Here is a 13,433-nt window from a genome sequence, read left to right as displayed (position 1 = left end):
CCTTCAGTGCGACTCTGCAGAAAGCAGGGCCTCTTGAAGTTCAGACATTAATTACTGAGTTAGAATATTTTTCAAAATTACAAGGCATGGCCTCAGGAGATAAGAGGAAGGAGGAGGAGAGGGCGGAGGAGGTGGAGGAGGTGGGGAGGGCCGGTCTGCCCTGGGCTGCGGAGAGAAGGTGAGTCTGCCTTCTGGGGAGGGGAAGCCGCCCCCACCGCCCACACCCCTGCCTCGGGGAAGAGCCTCCACCCCCACTCCACAAGGCCGGGTGCCCCTGCAGGCGGTGCTGAGATGTGGAGAAAAGTGAGGACCCTACCCCTGTCTCAGGCCCTGTAGAAGATGCATCCGTGGGGGCAGGAAGGGCTGGGGGAAAGGGGTGTGGAGAAGGGCTTCCTTTTGGTCCTGAGCAGAAAAGGTTAGACCTCCCACCTCCGCACCGGAGGCCTTAATGTAGAATTCCTGCTAGAAAACGGTACATTAATGCAAATAATTTTCAACAAGGGGAGAGAGATCAAGTCATTCCCCATCTATGTAACTGGAAGGGGTGGGGCCGCTGAAGACTCCCGGGGTGGGAGCCCTCGGGGATGGCGGGGGATGGTGGCAATCCAATCTAACTTTTAAAAAAATACTGAGTATTGATGTTTAAGAAAAACTGCTCCCACCTATATACCCTCTCTGTGGCGACCTAATTCTCAGAGAGCCACATCCTCTCTGAATCTCTAAGTCTTCGAGAAAATACCTAGCGCTGGCCACCCCCACCCCCTTCCACAAGGGAGTTGGAGACGTGCTCCTGAAGCCCCATGGAGATGGGTCTGGAAACCTCTTGAGTTTTAAAACTGTTTAAAAACGGTTCTGGCGTAGAGACTGGTTTCCCTGTGGAAACCAGTGTCTGGTGGAAGCTGGTATTTTTATAACTCCAGGCTCTCCATCGGATCCCGCGTTACCATGGTTGCTAAGGGGAACACTGGCTTCGAATTTCACATTTCGGTTTGCAGAGTCTGGCTGAGGCGGCGGAGCAGTGAAAGGGTGGGGGGTGGGGGAGACCCGGGTTCTCCCTGGAGGAGGTCAAGGAACTCGCAGCCCTGGAGGAGAGCACGTCAGTGTGTTTGTGTGTGTGTGTGTGTTTGGGGGGTGTCTGAGCAGGTCAGGGGCATCACGCCGCAGAGCGACTTGGCTGCCAAATGGAAGAGGGGGACACCCAGGAGGGGACAAAGCTGGGCGGGGGGATTATTTCTGCGGAGGTTACAGAACGGTTTGCTTAAGCTCCGGTATGCATAGCAGCAGCTGCTGGACCTGGAGGAACTCTGCGGCCAAACCCGTGCCCAGGGGCTGTGTACCTGCCCCGGGGAGGCTTTGCTGGGCGGGGGCGGGGGTGGGGGCGGGGGGAGCATTCCAGGCCCGGTCTGTGCCTGAGATTAGGGCTGGAATAAACTGTGGAGAAACGTTCTAAATTTTCAAGCTTCTTTCCAGCCCTTAACTTCCCACGTAGTCTTTTTTGATTGACTGTTATAGTAAGAAGGAATTTTTAAAGACAAGCAGTTGAGGGTGGCTCTCTGCTAAGACGCCTTGGCCAGGCAGACGCCCCGGCCCCGTGTGCCGTCCGGGCCCCCACGTCCCTGTTGCCCGCTCTCACCCTGGGCCGAGCACCGACTTCCCACCACGCCCCGGCGAGGGAGAGCCCCGGATGTATCTAGGAGACTTTTCAGTCCAAAAAAAGAAGCAACATTTTGCCTTGACTGGTATGGCTCAGTTGGGTGTCATTCTGTAAAGCAAAAGGTCCCCACTGGTTCGACTCCCGGTCAGGGCACACGCCTGGGCTGCAGCTTCGGTCCCTGATCGGGGTGTGTATGAGAGGCAAATAATCGATGTTTCCCTCCCTCCTTTCCCTTCTCTCTAAAAATAAATGCAATTTTTTTTTAAAAGTAGCGTTTTTCTTGGTGTTGGCTGAATGAATACAGAAACTCTCCTTTATGCTTTCCACGGTGTTGCTCTCTGGCCTGGAAACTTCCGGAGGTTCTCAGTATCATCTGTGTCCACCAAAATGCCTCCGCTGGGAGCCAGGGCTGGCCACAACCGTCAGACCCTCTCTCTTTATCATGGGGACACAGACACCCCCCCCCCCACGCCCCGTCTCATCCTGGTCCCCAAGCCTCCGCTCACACTTTTCTTCCCCAAGGCCTTCCTCCCTCCCCACCAATACCTGCCCGAAGCCTACTTCCTGGTGAAGCCTACTTCCCGGTCCGCTTGAGCTCCCCTTCCCCTCAGCCCCTAAGCGGCTGCCCGCACCCCTAAATTCCCCTCCCTCTGTACTGCATGTGCACCACCCAACCTAAATGTTCATGGCTGCCTTGTTTCTGGGGATGTGGTGGCCAAGTGGATTGTAAGCCTTTTGGGGAAGGACCCTCACTTACACTGCTCCCTTCCAGTAGAGCTAGGAAACTTAGCAGTTCAATGAGAAGGTAACATGGCCTCAAACCAAATCACTGCTCGCTGGGTGGACGCCGGGTCCCGAGCAAAATGTTGTTGAGGTTATATGAGGTTAGATGAGAGCCAGCCGACCCCCAGGCACCAAAGAAAGATGGAAATGGTTTAAAAGCAACCAAGGAGCGGTTACAAGGCATCCGGACAACCACCTGGCAAAGGATGTGTCCAGAGAGCAAGCGTCGGCAGCCTCGTGTGGACGCCAGCTCTACAGGATGTCGCGGAGGAGTGAATCAGAGCAGGGTGGGGTGTGGTGGGGAGTGGATTTGGCCTTGACGGTGGGCATGAGTGAGGCAGCAGGAGAAGGAGGGGGAAGAGCATGCTCCAGGCTCTTCCGGGAGGAATGCAAGAAGCCTTCTGTGGAAATACTGCAGGAATAGTGCGGCTGCGGCCGCACGGGACTCATGGGAGAGTCTCCAGGAAATGGGGGCATGTGTTTGAGTGTGGTGGGGGCTTGGCGCCCAGGGAGGAGAATGGACCCCACCGTCGGTGGCAGCCTCTGGCGGGTACTTCCTGTGAGCAATGCCTGGGACATGGCTTGCTTTCAACAGGAACCTGCCACGTGTCAGCTCACTGAGGGGCTGCCAGGCGCCCCTGCCTCACGCGACCATGTCACTTACTTTAAGCCTTAAAATAAACCTGCAGGGTGAGTATTATTGCCATGCAACACAGAGAAAAATTGAGGTGCAGAAAGACTAAAGAATTAGATCAAAGCCTCACAACTAGTCAGGGGCAGAGCTGGGATTCAAACCCTAGTCTCTCTGGCTCTTCCAGCTGTGCCCTTCCCACAGCTCTTTGCTTACCAGCGCCTGCTCACTAAATACACCTAAGATGTGGCTAGTCACATTTTCGCAACATTGGCTGCACATTGGAGTCACGTGGAGAGCTTGTATCCTCCCCCTGCAAACCCCATCCCTACAAAGTTTGATTTAATTGGCTGAAGGAGAGGTCTGAGAATTTGTAATTTTGTTAAAACTTCTCCAGACAGTGCAGGGCTGGGGTTCTGGGCTGCATGGAGGGTAATTTCAAATCTCTGCTCCCTTCGCAGTGAGGGTCCATAGGTGCCCTGGGCAACCTTGGCCTATTTTGGCCACAGTGGACCCCGCCGTGGCCCCCACCGAGCGATTGAACGCAGCCCCAGGTCCCTCTCTGGGGAAGGGAGGAGCGGTCCCACTGGAGAGGGGCCTCTGGAGAATGTTCTGCTGGACTCTCTACCCTGTGAAATGGCAGAGGATCCCCACCCACACCCACTTCATCTCAGCCTTTTCCGATGTCAGATTTCCCCTGGAGCCGAAACAATGTGAGCAATTGAACAGCACGCTCATGCAAAAAGTTAAAAAAGTGGCTCTCATTGTTGCACAGAGCAATTTCATTTCCTGAGAAGCCTGACTCGCTGCCCTCTGCGTTCTCCCAGCCTGCCCGCCAGCCTCCTCTCCAAGCCCAGCCAGTTGCATCCCTGGGGGGTGCCCCAAGCAGACACCCCTCAGAGGTACCTGACCCCCCCTCCCACCCTCTGGAAAGGGCAGGGAGGGGTGGATGGGGTTTCTGTGGCCTGGAGGGCAGGAGAGCAAGGGAGCCAGCTGGAGGGAGAGGTTGGCGGGTCAGAGGGGGTGCAGAAGGATGAGACTCATGACCGAGGCACACCCTCCCTTCCTCCTTTTCTCTGCTCCTGACCTCTGGCAACGCCCCGCACTCGGAAGAGAGCAGGAAGATGACAATCACGGGTAGAGATGGACTGTGGGGATGGGAACAGGACAGCAAGAATGAGAGGGAGTGTAGAGACAGGTCCATGGTCTGGGCAAAGGCTGCTGAAAAAAAGCAGGTGTAAGGGGTTAAAAACCACTCTCGGACCCCCTGCCAGAGGAATCTTCAACAGAGCTCTTGAGGTAAGGCGCCCAGAGAGGAGCAGTTGGTGATAACGGGGAGGAATCTGCAGAATCACCGCAGGGTCAGAGGTGACAGAGGAGCGGAGGGGGCGCAGAGCACTGCAGGGTCAGGGGAGAGGATGGGGCTGGGTGAGCTGGCCCGAACCCTGGCAGGTTGGTTCCAGCAGAGTCGGGAGATGACGAAACCCTCAGCCTGGGCGACCAACACTAATTACCGTCCTCCTGTGTGTGGAATCCTGCAGCCACAGTCTGGCTGAGGACCTCATCGGGACGAAGGGTCCTCAGGGTTCTATTAAAAAACACCATGAGGGATGTCTTGTATCCAATTGTTTGTGTCTTTACTATTTTTCATCAAGAGTTTGTAGTTTTCAGTGTACAAGTCTTCCACTTTTGTAGTTAAGTTTATTCCTAAATATTGTATTCTCGTTGATGCTATTGTAAATTGGATCATTTTCCTAATTTTCTGTTCAGATAGTTTATTATTAGTGGGTAGAAATCTAACAGATTTTGAACGTTGATTTTTGTATCCTGAAACTTTACTTATTAGTCCTACCAGTTTTTTTGGTGGAGACTTTAGAGTTTTCTATGTATAAGATCCTGTCATGTGTAAACAAAGACAGTTTTACTTCTTGTTTTCTGACTTGGAAGCATTTCATGTCTTTTTCCTGCCTACTTGCTCTGGCCGGGACTCCCCGGGATGTGCCGAGTGGAAGTGGGGAGAGTGGGCGCTCTCGTCTTGTTCCTGATTCTGGATGGAAGGAGCTTATGCTGCTGAAATGTTCGTGCTAGCCAAGGTGACCTACAGACTCAGTGCAATCCCTGTCGAAATTCCAGTGACATTTTTAATAGAAATAAACAATTCTAAAATTCACATGAAACCACAAAAAGACACTAAATAGCTAAACAACCATGAAACAATAAACCCCCCCCCCCAACAAATCAGGAGGCATCACATTTCCTGATTTCCAAATATACTATAAAGCTGTGGTTGTTAAAACAGGCATACAGATCAATGGGACAGAGCCGAGAGTCCAGAAATAAACCCACGTATGTATGGCCAACAGATCTTCGACAAAGGTGCCAGAAAACAAAACAAAACATAATGGGGAGAGGAAAGTCTCTTCAACAAATGAGGCTCGGAAGGCTGGATAGCCACATGCGAAAGGACGAACTGGACCCTTGTACCACCACACACAAACATCAGCTCAGCACGGACTAAAGACTTCCCGTAAGACCTGAAACGGTGGCTCGTCAGAGAAAACACAGGGGGAAAGCTGTATGACACTGGCCTCGGCAGTGCCTTTCTGGGTACACCACCAAAAGCACGAAAGCAGACCTAGACAAGTGGGACTACATCCAGCTAAAAAGCCTCTGCCCACCCAGCAAAGGAAACAATCAGTAGAGAAAACACAACCTGGATGGGGAAAAATATTACTAACCATGTATCTGATAAGGGGTCGATTCTCAAAAATACAGGGCCAGGCACAACAAATGCCCCTTATTTATTACAAAAACTTTTATTACAAAATCATAAGCATGTAATTCTGTAACATATCAATATCACGCTCAAGCACACCATGTGACATGTTAGGTGAAATGTTCAAAATAAAGCAATAAATCAGTACACCCGTGTTATTACCCCACCAGCCACACCTAAGCAGGCCTTACTTCTGCTGGACCCCGTATATAAAAAACACCTTCCACCCAACAGCAAAAACCCTAACAACCAGACTTTAAAAACAGGCTACGGATGTGAATCACATTTTCCCAGAGAAGACCTACACACGGCCAACAGGTGTATGAAAACGTGCTCAGTGCCACTCCTCACCAGGGAAATGCGCATCAAAACCAAGCGGCATCACCTGACAGCAGTTAGGGGGGCATACACCACGGTGGGCAAAAGTAGGGCCACAGTTGTTCATACGGAAAAAGACAAGTTCATCAACAAATAATAATACAAGAACAGACTCAGTGTTCGGTGTACTCACAACTGTAAGCCTACTTTTGTCCACTCCTGTGTATGTGAAAGACGGCAGGAGCTGGGAAGCATGCGGAGAAATCGGGACTCCTGGACGCTGTCAGTGGGAGTGGGCAACGGCGCAGCCGCTGTGGGGATTCGGCGGGGCGGTCCCTCATGCGCACCGAGCCACCGCGGGAGCCAGCGACCCCACCTCTGCGTGTTCCTTCAGAAGAACGGAAATCACGGTCTGGAAGAGGCAGCGGCACTGTTCACAGCAGTCAAGATCTGGACACAAGCTCAGTGTCCACTGACCAATGAACGGTTTAAAAAATGTGCTGTATCCGTACAATGGAATACTATTCAGCCTTTAAAAAGAAGGGCATTCAGACACGTGCAACGGCACGCACGAATCTGGAAGACATGACGCCGAGTGAAACACGCCAGTCACAGGACAAATACTACGTATCTCCACAAACCAGTCATACCCGTAGAGGCGAAGAGCAGAATGGGGGCTGCCAGAGGCTTGGGGCAGGCGGCAGTGGGGAGCTGCTAACCACCGGGGACGAGATTTCAGTTACACAAGCTGAGTAATTTCCAGAGAGCCGTACAACACCGTGCCTACAGATAACAGTATTTTGTACACTTTGAAATCTGTCAAAGGGACAGATCGCATGTTCCGTGCTTTTACCACGATAAAACATTTGAAAACATTAACAAAATTAAAAAGGGCCTGGGAGGCCCGTGCAGTTGTAAACAGGAGGGCGAGGAGACTCATGCAGCTTCGGGCCATCAATAACCCTCTTCAATCACTCTGAAAACCGTCTTGGCAGAAACCATTGGCTCTTAAACAAATTAAAGAACTCATTGAAAATTATTCCTCTCTGTCCCTCAAAGAAGGATCTCCGATCGGCAAATGCTATTTATGGCAAAAACAGGATCGATTCCACAAAGAGTGCTTTGGTCTCCGCCACGCATCGGGCGCTGGGCTATGCCTGAGAAGAGAAGGAGAGAAGGAGAGCAGCCGTGCGCTGCTCCCGGGCAGGGAGGCAGGGCAGGCCGGAGTAGGAGCTCCCTGGCTCAAACCTGGATTCCAACAGGACTCTGCTGCCTGCTGGCTGTGTGGCCCTGAGCAAGATGCCTCTCTGTTCTCTGGAAAATGAGGATGATACCGTTTATGGTCTGAGTTAAAAGGGCAAAGAATGCAAGGCATGCTCTGGACAACCCTGTCCACTGAGCTATTACTATAAGGCGTAGTCTAAGGCGAAAAGAAAGGGATAGAGCTGTAAGGATGGGGTGCTCTGGACGCAGGGAGGCAGGAAGATGGGTCTGGACCCATGCCAGGGCTGAGCAGGAGGGCTTTGGGGTGCAGTTCCAGCCATGTCTTGTTGGAGGGGCTTGGGGTGTGACCTGGATGTTGTTTAGTGGGCAGCTGGAGCGGTGGGCCTGGGGCTGGTTCTGGCAGTTGGGAGGACTTCAGGGGACGTGAGCTCTGCTAATTTAGGACCAGCCACCTGCATGGCCTCAGGGCAAAAGCCTAAACTCTTCCAGCATGGAGAGAGGCAGCAGCAGTGCCTTTGGCTTCCAGAAACTTCTTAGAGGTGGCTCCATTTGCTTTGGGTCAGGACCGGGTGTGAGTATGTATGTGTGTATGGTAAGGTAGGGGAGGCAGCAACTGACTCTAAGAATTCGGGTGTCTCTCTCCTGGATTCTGGGGAAGGCACAGGCTCTCCAAAGGGACCGGTAAGATCCCCAGGGCAAACCTTTCTGTCCTGACCTTTTCTTAAGGTCCTGTTTTAGGGAAGCTGAGCTCTCTATTGGAGAGGGCTCCGGATCGGGAGTTCAGGAGCTAGGGGCCAGGTCTGGCATAGGACTGGCTGTGTGTCCCTGGAAGGGCATTCAGCCCCCGTGCCCCTTTCAGATCGGGCATGTGCCCAGGCCCTGAGTCAGACTGGAGGACACCCAGCTCTCTGAGAGCCGCCTTGCCCTAGAACAAGGCCCCTGGCATTTCCTTCCACATTCCAACCTAGCTGCCCTAGTGCACTTAGCACCCTCTGCTCACCACGTCTTCCTCCCAAAACCCTGTAGATTAAGCAGCATGACCCCCCTTTGCCAATAAGGAACTGAGGCTCAGGGCAGGTGAATCTTCCCCAGGATGGCACAGCTAGACAATGGAAGAGGCAGGATTTGAACCCACGGCTGATGCTCTAGAACCACCGCACCACGAGGCCCCAAGCAGGTAGGTTGGAACATGGGGCTCCCATTTCCTCTTCTACAAAGTGGTGGAAGCCACGAATGATTTACTTATTCCTCAAGTTCACCGTGAGCATGGCAGAGGCTTGTGTTTGAGACACTGTCCCAAAGAGGCAAATGCATCGAACAGGTGGGCACCTTCCAGGTCTCACCAGAACATCTGCGCTACCTCAGGTGGGGTTGGAAGTGTCCCGGCAGCCGGGGCCAGTGCTCAGCCCTGTTTTCTGCTTGGGGGAGCAGGCAACAGCAGTACTGGGGTACCCAGGTCACACAGAGGGAACATGTTGGGACAATCCAAGTTATTGTCCCAGAACAGTGCTGCTTTCTGCCTTAAGGTAGGTTGTCAGGGGCTCAGGGCAACTCAGGCAGGGATGGGGTGGACCCCCAAGGGGCCATTGGGGCTGGTCTCCTCCCTCCAAGAGGGCAGTCTTCAGGTCAGCCCTAAAGGGATACCAAAGAGCAAAGCTATGGCCTCTCCTGGTGCTGTGCTCTGAGCTTCAGACACTTGGAGAGTGAAATAAAATTGGGAGAGACCACTGTCTGAATCTGAGAAACAAGTCGGAATTCAAGTGCACGTGTTGAGATGATATCTGGCTGTGCTGAGCAGCAGAGGCTCACGGCCCTACGAGTGCCCGGGAGAGGCTGCGCGCTTGGCTTTCCCGGGCGCCGCGCAGTCTGGAATGAGCACCCTGCTTCCTCACAAACAACTGCTTCAGGACCAATACAGACCCCCCTCCCTTCTCTTCACTCTGCTATCTTTCCTCCTGGTTCTTTCAGTTCCCCAGAGGCTACTCTGCCTTAGGTCCTGGGACCCGCTGCTGGGGTGGGAGGGGAGGGCATGTGGGAAGTGTGGGCTGACCCCGGCTCCTGCAGAGCGCTGCGAAGAGCCCCATGTATCCTGCGACCTTCTCTGACCCAAGCCTCCTGGCCCCCGGTCACTCCTCCAGCTCCTCCTTGCTGGCTCCTGTCCTCTCCTCCACCAGCACCCTCTCCCTGGGTGACCCCATCCAGTCCCCGGTCCTGAGCACCAGCTACACATCAACGCTTCACACAACGCTCAGTCCGGGTCCCCGGGCTGACCTCTTCCTGACCTTCAGATTCGTCTACCTGAGCAACAAGGTGACAGCTCCAAGAGGCAACCCACAGGTCACCCGAACATACAAAACCAACCCCTGGTTTCACCGTCGCGCGATTCTCTTCCAGAGTCGTGCACCCTAGACGACGGTGCCGCCGGGCTGGTACCCCAGGAGCCCACAGTACGTTCACCCTTCTGGGTCACTCACGGCAGCAGGGTCTGCTGGTACTCAGAAGTACACCAGGAGCGCAGACAGCCCTCCCCATTCATTCACTCAGCTGTGTTCCCGGCCCCACCGGTGAGCTCCCAGCTTCCACACTCGCCCCTGCCAGTGCCGTCCAGCAGGGCGGCCAGTGTGGCCTCCAGGGGTGGGCTATCGTGCCCAGTGGGGGCAGTACCCCACTGACTCCTTGCTTCCCAAATGCTTCTTGGTTGTTCTTGTTTCTTTTTCAGATGAAATTTAGAAGCAAATCTTTTAATATATAGATATAAAATTAAACAATAAACCAATCCAGTCCAAAGATCCATTCATTCAAATAATGCCTCCTGCAGGCCGTGGTCTAGATTATGAATTCCAGCAGTCTGAAAAGCTTTCTGTGGAGGGGGGCTATTTCCCTTTCTGTAAACTCAATAAGTAAAAACCTGGCTTTATTTTAGTACACGGAAGGGGGCAGGGTGATGTTGCTGTTTACCCAAGGACCATCACTTTGCACCAGCACCCCTCAGCCTTCCCAGGGCCTCTGGGCCGAGTTTCCCTCCCAGACCTCGCAGCGGCCGGCTTGCAGCGCGGGGGCGTCTTACCTCCCTGAGGCAGGTGTAGATGGGGCAGACGAGCACGCGGAAGGGCTCGCCGGTGCTGCTGCGCATGGTGCCGAACACCTCGCACAGGAAGGTGATGAAGCCCAGCCAGCGCTCCACGTCCTGCTGCTGCAGCTCCTCCCGCACTGTGAAGTCCTTCTGTAGAGGGACAAGACACCGGGTCAGTCTCAGCGCGGCTGGTCAGGGGCACGGGGCGAACCCCGTGCTTTCAAGGAGGAAGGGGGTGGGTGACGCGTGGCTGGAGCACGAATGCTGGGACTCAGGGTGGGCAGCAGGACCACTGTGCTCTTTGGCTATGGCACCTGTTCTTCAGGGTCCCAAGACTGGGGGCCCCTCAGCCTCGTCTCAGCTGACTCCAATACTGAGATGGGGCGGGGGGCGGTGGGGGGGGAAGATGACACTTCCCCAGAGTCATCACCTCCCCCATTCAACTCCCTGAGCCTCAAGCCCCTCCCTTTGCTAACATGCTGCCCTTCACAGAGGGAGGGCAATCAGAACATTGCCGGGTGCATATTAGCAGTGGTCAAGGGAGGCCCAGCCCTGGGCTAGAGACAGCTACAGTCCCTGCCTGCAGGGGACCTAGAGGATGGTAGAAAAATTAGAGTCACTCATACGTTCATTTACCCTCCTTGAAAATATTATCGCCCCATTGTGTGCCAGGCACTGCATTAAGGCTAAGATAAGACATGTTAGCTCATAGCTGTGTTACAAGAGAAGGTATTAAGAGCCACTGGGAGCTCCAGGTAGAGGGACATTGGGAGCTCACATTTATTTAGCCAGAGAATTTTCATTTTAATTTCAAAGAGAAAAAAAATTCTACCAATAGCTGTGAAGGAAAAAAAAACCAAAACCCACCCTAGATTTCTTACAAAGGAGTGGTATTGTTGTCCTTTTATATTTGATGTTAAAATTCAGAGATATTGAAGCAATATCTTCATTTGCTTGAGGATAAAAGGACACACCTAGTTATGAGTGCAAGCAAGAGAAAGAGTCTTACATAAGCAAATGTTTTTGAAAATCCCACCCACGTGCTTGTCTCTAAAAAAACAAAACCTAAATGGTACAGCTGCCATGGAAAGCAGTGTGGCTGTCCCTCAGTAATTAAAAATAGAATTACAATATGATCCAACAATTTCACTTCTGGGTATACATCCAAAAGAACTGAAAGCAGGGTCTTGAAGAGATATTTGCATGTCCACGCCCACAGCAGCATGACTGACAGGGTCCAAGAGGTGAAAGCAGCCCACGCGTCTATCAATGGATGAATGATAAAAAGTGGTCGGCGCACACAATGGAGTATTATTCAGCCTTAAACAGGGAAGGGGTTCTGACACATGACACAGCCTGGGTGAGGAGGACATTACGCTCAGTGAATAAGCCAGTCCCCAAAGGACCGACATTGTATATTCCAATAGGTATCTAGAGTGGTTAAAATTGTAGAAACAGAAAGTAGAATGGGGGTTGCTGGGAGATGGGGAGAGGGGACCATGGGTTAAAGTTTCAGTTTTTGGTAAGACGAAAACGTTTTGGAGATGGGTTGCATAACAATGTGACTTATACTTAACATGACTGAACTGCATAAGTATAAATGGTTGAGATGGTAAATTTCATGTCACACATTTTTTCTTCTTACCACAATTTAAAATAATTAAAAATTTGGAAACTTTCTTGAATGCATGCTCCAAACAACAAAATTTATGACTCCGCTCTAAGGGAATCATGGTTTAGAAGGATGAGAAATGAAGTCAAAATAAGTAATTAGAATTATACTTATAAGACTGAATCAGAAACTAGAAATGATCCTTGAAAGAGAGGATATTTAATTTCTAAATGTAATTTAAATAAGAAGTTCACAATAGTGTGACTTCATCTAAGATTAAATTACTGAAGACTGATAAATACTGAGTAGAGAGGGGCTGAAAATCGTAAAGCATGCAGCATTTTATAATTTAGACTGTAAGGTTTCACAAGTTATTGCTGCTTTCCTAAGTCTGATAATCAGAGAAGTAGAAATTAAAGTATACCTTCAGAAACATTAAAGGAAGCGCTAGTAACCACGAGCAGAACTGAAAACAAGACAGATAAAATAAATGGATGAGCAAAATAATTGTGGGCAGATGAAATTAAAGCACTAGTAATGTCAAAGTAGTTTTCAAGATTACGATCATTAAATAACATTAAAAGGTTATTTACAACGACAAAAATACAACCCTTAATAGATAACATAAAACATCACGCACTACATAGCACAGACTCAAAACAGACTTATTGGGAAATACAAGCACTAGTATTCTATGACTGATTAAATTTACAAAAATTAATGACCTGGATCACTTAAGTAATGTAATTAATAAGACTACATTGAAACTAGCCTCATTGTAAGTTGTGATTCTACTATGAATTTGAAAATGCAGAAATTCTACAGGTTGCATACTTGGGCCGAGAATTAAGAACAATTAAAAAAATAGCCAGTTATCGATCAGACCAGGCAATGAAGCCTAGGTTAGAATTACTATTGTATCTTGATTTAAACCAGTCTTCTTAAAATTATGCAAATTTCTATACTTAATCATCAGTTAAATTCTTTTCCTAACCAAAAGGTGTCCATTTCTCACCCAAAATGAACTGTGCTTTTGGGGGGATAGAAATGGATTAGCAGATGAACTCTGTCCAGAAAGTATGCAGCCATGCAATGTGAAAAAGAGATATTTATACAAGAAGAATACAGACAAGATACAAGAAACCTTGTACATAGGACAATGATACCTTAGTCCCCTTCAAAGTAGGCACCTTGGGACCTCACATAGTTCTCCCAGAGTCTCTTCCACTGTTCAAAACACTCTGCAAAATCCTTTGCTGGAATCACCATCAGCTGCCCCATCATATTTTCCTGAATCTCATTGATGGCTTGAAATCTCTTCCCTTTCAAAGGTGATTTTAGTTTTGGGAAAAGCCAGAAGTT

The 13,433-nt window shown here is 50.8% G+C and overlaps 1 protein-coding gene across 3 annotated transcripts in view; it reads right to left on the bottom strand.

Moving 5' to 3' along the window:
* Nucleotides 1-13,433, bottom strand: part of CTIF (cap binding complex dependent translation initiation factor) — a 253,727-nt gene that overhangs the window by 27,347 nt on the left and 212,947 nt on the right. For all 3 annotated transcript variants that reach the window (XM_045849928.1, XM_045849927.1, XM_045849930.1), the window contains exon 10: nucleotides 10,454-10,609. In XM_045849928.1, the coding sequence (XP_045705884.1) occupies nucleotides 10,454-10,609 (156 nt within the window). The remainder of the gene's footprint in view (nucleotides 1-10,453; nucleotides 10,610-13,433) is intronic.

This window comes from Phyllostomus hastatus, unplaced genomic scaffold (assembly GCF_019186645.2).
Source record: "Phyllostomus hastatus isolate PE091 unplaced genomic scaffold, TTU_PhHast_1.1 phas_contig_80, whole genome shotgun sequence".
Lineage (NCBI taxonomy): Eukaryota > Metazoa > Chordata > Mammalia > Chiroptera > Phyllostomidae > Phyllostomus > Phyllostomus hastatus.
The sequence above is the reverse complement of the archived record's forward strand: the minus strand, read 5'-3'. Positions and strand labels throughout refer to the sequence as shown.